This window comes from Amblyraja radiata, chromosome 10, assembly GCF_010909765.2.
Source record: "Amblyraja radiata isolate CabotCenter1 chromosome 10, sAmbRad1.1.pri, whole genome shotgun sequence".
Classification (NCBI taxonomy): domain Eukaryota; kingdom Metazoa; phylum Chordata; class Chondrichthyes; order Rajiformes; family Rajidae; genus Amblyraja; species Amblyraja radiata.
The window spans coordinates 5,807,925-5,813,691 of NC_045965.1; the positions used below are offsets into that span (position 1 = coordinate 5,807,925).

Here is a 5,767-nt window from a genome sequence, read left to right on the forward strand (position 1 = left end):
AACACTCCAACCTCCAAATAAACTCCGAACCAGGGTTTCGACCCGAAACGTCACCCATTCCTTCTCTAGATTTGCTGCCTGTCTCGCTGAGTTACTCCAGTATTTTGTGTCCATGTTTGAACTACATATACTTGGGGGTATTGTTTTTGGTCTTTGCACTATTTTGTCTGTGCACACTTCCCCTCTCCCATCAGGCAAGAGGTATAGAAGTGTGAAAAGGCACACCTCCAGATTCAGGCAGAAGGGTTTCGGCCCGAAACGTTGCCTATTTCCTTCGCTCCATAGATGCTGCCTCACCCGCAGAGTTTCTCCAGCATTTTTGTCTACCTAGTTTCTTCCCAGCTGTTATCAGGCAACTGAACCATCCGACCACCAACTAGAGAGTGGTCCTGAGCTACCATCTACCTCATTGAGGACCCTTGGATTATCTTTAATCAGACTTTACTGCACTGTATCTTGTGCTAAACATTATTCCCTTTATCCTGTATCTGTACACTATGAATGGCTGGATTATAATCATGTTTTGTCTTACCGCTGACTGGATAGCACGCAACAAAAAGCTTTTCACCGTACCACATGACAATAAATAATCTTCTACTAGGTGTAGTTTTGGAACCACAAATGCTGGTTTACACCGAAGACAGACCCAAAAAGCTGTAGTAACTCAGCGGGACAGGCAGCATCTCTGGAGAGAATGGACAGGTGACGTTTAGTGTCGAGACCCTTCTTCAGACTTGTGCAAACCCATTTCTTGCTGTTTATTATGGTGTTTACAAAGTACTATGTTTACACATGTGCTGCTGAAAGTAAGAATTTCATTGTTGCGTTTTGGGACTTAAGACAATAAAACATTCTTGACACTTGAGATCCAATGTATGTGTGTGAGAGAGAGAGGGAGAGAGAAAGTGAGGGAGAAAGCACAGTAGTTTTAATGCACATTTAATCCCTATTGAAGCAAATGTTTGTGTTTCAGTGTTCCTTCCTCCTTTGCATTGCAAAATAATAATTGATGCAAGATCGCATGGGATCGCATTGTAGTCTCATACACAGACGCCTACGTATTATTCCCCTTGGCCTTGCCAAGTGAGAATGAGTGGAATTTTTTTGGTTTCACTGACAAGTTGCGAGGCGATTTGCAGCTTCCCAAATGGGTGGGTTGTTGATAAATCGGAAGATATCCAAACAATTTGCATCTGGTCCCGTGTGGAGATATATATAAAGGGCTCTTCGTCCCCAGAAGTCAGTGTCCATGAGGATTATGTTCCAGATGTTGTCGAGCTGCGGGACAGCGGGGATGGACACGCCACTGAATCAGGACAGGCTCCGCAGAAGAGTTCGTGCGAATTATCTCAAGCCATCGCTGCTCGGCTGCATCTTGGTTATGATAGTAACCTCAGTGCAAGTTGCGGCAGCCAGCTATGTCTCTTACTATGTCCTCAAAGGACAGCTGCAGCGCGGGGTAGGTGTTCACCCGCACTCGCACACATACACACACACACACAAGCACACTATCTCACACATCACACACACACACGCAGACACACTCTCTCATTCACACACACATATATACACTCTCTCACACAGACACGCATATACACACATTCTCACACTGTTACCTGTCAGGGGCGGAAATCCCAGGTTGGGGGGGGGGGTGAGAGAGGCGTCCCCCCATGTTTTGAGAGGTGGGGGACGATTCCCCCCCAAGTTTTTGTAATCCGGATTTTAAAACCCGGTGAAATCCCCGCTTTCCGCGAGACAGTGGGGGTAGGACTGCTGATCGAGGGCGCCGATTGGACGAGAGAGACGTCGGTCAGCAGGCAATGGGGGCGGGACTTGATGATTCAGCGCGATGATTGGAGGAGGGAGGAGTTGGGGGGTGGGACTGAGAATAGAGCGCGGTGATTGGAGGAGGGAGACGTGGCACATCCGCAGCCAGGATCGATCCCGGGTCTCCGGCGCTGTCCTGTCCCCTCCCGATTGCCCCCCCCCCCCCCCACCCGCGGGTGGCCAGAGTGGTCGGGAATCAGACGGGCGCGGCGCCCCCAGGCCCACAGTCGCTAAACCCAGCTCAACTCTGCCTGTCCCGCCAGGTGAGCCTACAGTCTTCCTGGACTTGCGGGAAATATGGCCAGCGTGGAGAAGCAGCACTGGTATCCCATCAGTCCAGGCAGGGCTGTAGGTTAACCTGGCGAGACAGGGAGAGTTGAGCTGCATTTAGCAGTCGATTGAGCCTCTGAAGCCTTGCACGCTTGCATGTGAGTGTGCGCATGCGCGCGCGGCTGCCAAAACATTGTGCCCCCCCCCCCCCCTTCCTGTCCCCTCCATATTTTGGTAGCGATTTCCATGCCTGCTCACACACATCTCTCTCGTACACTCTCTTTCACAAACACACATATACACACACTCTCTCTCACACATATATCACACACCCTCACACACACACACTCTCACACACTTTCTCACGCACACACACATAGACACACACACACTCACAGACACAAACATACATATACCCACATGCACATTCTCACTCAGACACACACACTCACTCACACATGCACATATCCCCACACTCACGCACAGACACACTCACACAGACACACGCATTCTCATTTTTGCTTCTATCTATTTGAACAGGCAGATGGACAGACGGCGAAAGTGTTGGCGACTCGGCCAACACAGGACGTTAACAAATGTATAACTCGCTGGACTAGTGGTAAGCATGCCAGACTTTTATTCCGTCTATAGAACTTCCTTGCATCTTTGAACATGCCTGCCATCTAAGTGCCGCCCGTTTTATTGCTTAGGAAGGAACTGCAGATGCTGGTTTACACGTAAGACAGACACAAAATGCTAGAGTAACTGGGGAGAGGTAATGCAATGGTTACATGAAATTAGAGAAATTGATATTTAGAGCACTGGGCTGTAAGCTGCCCAAGCAAAATATGAGATGCTGTTCCTCTAATTTGCATTGGTCCTCACTTTGAACATTGGAGGAAGCCGAGGAAGAAAAGATCATGGGAAGGGGAGTTAAAGTGTTTGGCAACTGGGAGATGGTGTAGGTTTAAGGGCCTGTCCCACTTAACGCAGATGGCGCGCAAAGATTTTGTACATCACAAAATCCTGCGACGCCAGATGGGAGAGGGGAACCCCAGTTCCCTAAAAAATGAGGACATCTCGGATGTCCTGGTATGGAACATCTCATCCTGGGTGCAGATGCTGCGTAGACCTGGGAGTAGCGGATAGAATCTTTGTAGGAAGCAGGGTGGGAAGAAGTGTAGTCGGGATTGTTGTGGGAGGCAGTGGGTTTGTAATAGACGTCAGTCGATAGTCTATCTCCCGTGATGGGGACAGTGAGATCAAGAAAGGGAAGGGGAGGTGTCGGAGATGGTTCAAGAAAATTTGAATGCAGGATATCGGGAAGCAATCTATTAGATTCAGATTCAATCTTTATTGTCATTGTGCAGTGTCCAGTACAGAGACAACGAAATGCAGTTAGCATCTTCCCAGAAGAGCGAACATAGAATAATGAGCAATAAATATATATACGTACATTAGTAGTAGTGCAATTTTTCTGGGGGAAGGAGTGTTCGGGGGGGGGGGGGGGGGGGGGGAGGGTATTGAGCAAAATTACATCAATAATACTTTTAAAGATTGTGAAACCATCGTGGAGATGTGACAATTGATATCTATGTTTTATTTGGGTTGAAACAGCACTTCTGAAAGACCAAGAGACACGTGGAGAGGAGGCAGTTCTTGCGTGGGAGACTAAAGTTGGCCTAGCCTTTACTGGAGATTGCACAGCCTACAACGAAAAATCACTGGAAATTAAAAAACCTGGCATCTACTTTATCTACTTTCAGGTGATGTTTCATGAAAGTGGCAGCAACGTGACATTTGTCATGGATTTTAACGGCGTGAAAATTGTGCAGAATTCCCAGCAGGTGCTGGAGAAAGGGAAAGCAGTTTTTTTCGGAAGCGCTTACAAACTGAACGAAGGAACGAAGATTTTTGTCAAGTCAAACCCTAAGCACATTTTACTACGGGATTCAGAAACATTTATCGGACTTTTTGAACTCTAAAATGGCTTTCGACTTTTTGAGACTGCCTCCCATTGCAGAGCGACGTGACACTGTGAAGAGGAATGTGGGCTGCCAAACTAATCTCCAGTTCTGTGACTGCACATTTTGATGGTGGTTTAGTCGGGATTGTCCTGACCCGAAACGTCTCCCCTTCTTTCTCTCCAGTGATGCTGCCTGTCTCGCTGAGTTACTCCAGCGTTTTGTATCTGTCTTTAGTTTAACACCTCATCCACTTCTCTTGCTACGGTATACTACCTGGAAGATTTAAAAATTGGCTTGACGACTTAATTACCCATTTCAAAACTCAACGTAAAGAAAGATTGTTGATCACTTTTAGGGCAACTTTGAATTCAAGTATTTTAAATGAGAGTATAGTCGGGATATTTGCAAACTATGGAGAGGAAACTGATCGGAACACTGCACATGAGCCATTAAGATATAAAGATCAGTTGATCTTTAGGGTTTTGGAGAAGTTTTAGCAGGGAGTCACTGAAATACTGGAATTGTTCATTTGATTATTAAGACTTTACCACAGTAGGCTGTGGAGGCCAAGTCAGTGGTCATTTTAAGGCAGAGATAGATAGATTCTTGATCAGTACGGGTGTCAGAGGTTATGGGGAGAAGGCAGGAGAATGGGGTTAGGAGGAAGAGATAGATCAACCATGATTGAATGGTGGAGTAGACTTGATGGGTCATATGGCCTAACTCTACTCCTATCGCTTATGATTATGTTAGCATTAATAGTGAAAGCTACAGAGAAACTGCATTATGGTGGCATGGGAGCTACAGAAACGTAAAAGGTTAATGCTTAAATATAAAGGCCCACAATAGTGCATGTATGTATAGGTTGTCTTTTAATTATCAGTTAGACCTGTGTATGGGCAGACATCAGCACAGTGGCAATAGGCAGCACAGCGATAGAGTTGCTGCCTCACAGCACCAGTCCCGGGTTCGATCCTGACTACGGTTGCAGTCTGTACGGAGTTTGTACATTCTCCCCGTCACCTGCATGGGTTTTCTTCCTGTGCTCCGGTTTCCTCCCAGATTGGTAGCTTAATTGGCTTCTGTAAATTGTTCCTAGTGCGACGGAGTAATGTATAGCAAAGACGTTGGCAATATTTTTAAGGTGGAGATTGAGAGATTCTTTATGGGTGTCAGAGGTTATAGGGAGAAGGCAGGAGAATGGGGTTGAGAGGGAAAGATAGATCAGCCATGATTGAATGGCAGAGTAGACTTGATGAGCAGAATGGCCTGTACCTAAAATTTACAGAAGTGTGAAAAGGCACACCTCCAGATTCAGGGACAGTTTTTCCCCCAGCTGTTATCAGGCAACTGAACCATCCTACCATCAACTGGAGAACAGTCCTGGGCTACAATCTACCTCATTGGAGACACTCAGACTATCTTTGTTAAGTTAAACGTTATTCACTTTATCATGTATCTGTACACTGTGGACAACTCAATTGTAATCATGTATTGTCTATCTCCTGACTGGACAGCACGCAACAAAAAGCTTTTCATTGTATCTCGGTACACGTGACAATAAACTAAACTCAACGACCAACACTTGACATGGGATCATAGGTCTGGTCACCTGCAAGTTGGAGACACTGACATAGTGCATCTTGACTGCTATTATTGTTTTTGTAGTGCTTGTATTTTGTTTTAAATGATTGATAATAAAG

General features: G+C 46.2%; 1 protein-coding gene across 1 annotated transcript; it reads left to right on the top strand.

Annotated features, from left to right (window-relative positions):
- Nucleotides 1–1,114: 1,114 nt before the first annotated feature.
- Nucleotides 1,115–5,060, top strand: LOC116978127 (tumor necrosis factor ligand superfamily member 15-like). The gene is made up of 3 exons (XM_033029150.1): nucleotides 1,115–1,459; nucleotides 2,638–2,716; nucleotides 3,715–5,060. The coding sequence occupies exons 1-3, from the start codon at nucleotides 1,250–1,252 to the stop codon at nucleotides 4,080–4,082; spliced, it is 657 nt and encodes a 218-aa protein (XP_032885041.1). The 5' UTR covers nucleotides 1,115–1,249; the 3' UTR covers nucleotides 4,083–5,060.
- The last annotated feature ends 707 nt before the right edge of the window (nucleotides 5,061–5,767 follow it).

Excerpts from the sequence above, each read along its gene's own strand:
- LOC116978127 (XM_033029150.1), top strand. The coding sequence starts at position 1,250 with ATGAGGATTATGTTCCAGATGTTGTCGAGCTGCGGGACAGCGGGGATG. Across the intron at positions 1,460-2,637 it reads AAGGACAGCTGCAGCGCGGG|GCAGATGGACAGACGGCGAA; the intron begins GTAGGTGTTCAC and ends CTATTTGAACAG. Across the intron at positions 2,717-3,714 it reads TATAACTCGCTGGACTAGTG|CACTTCTGAAAGACCAAGAG; the intron begins GTAAGCATGCCA and ends GGGTTGAAACAG.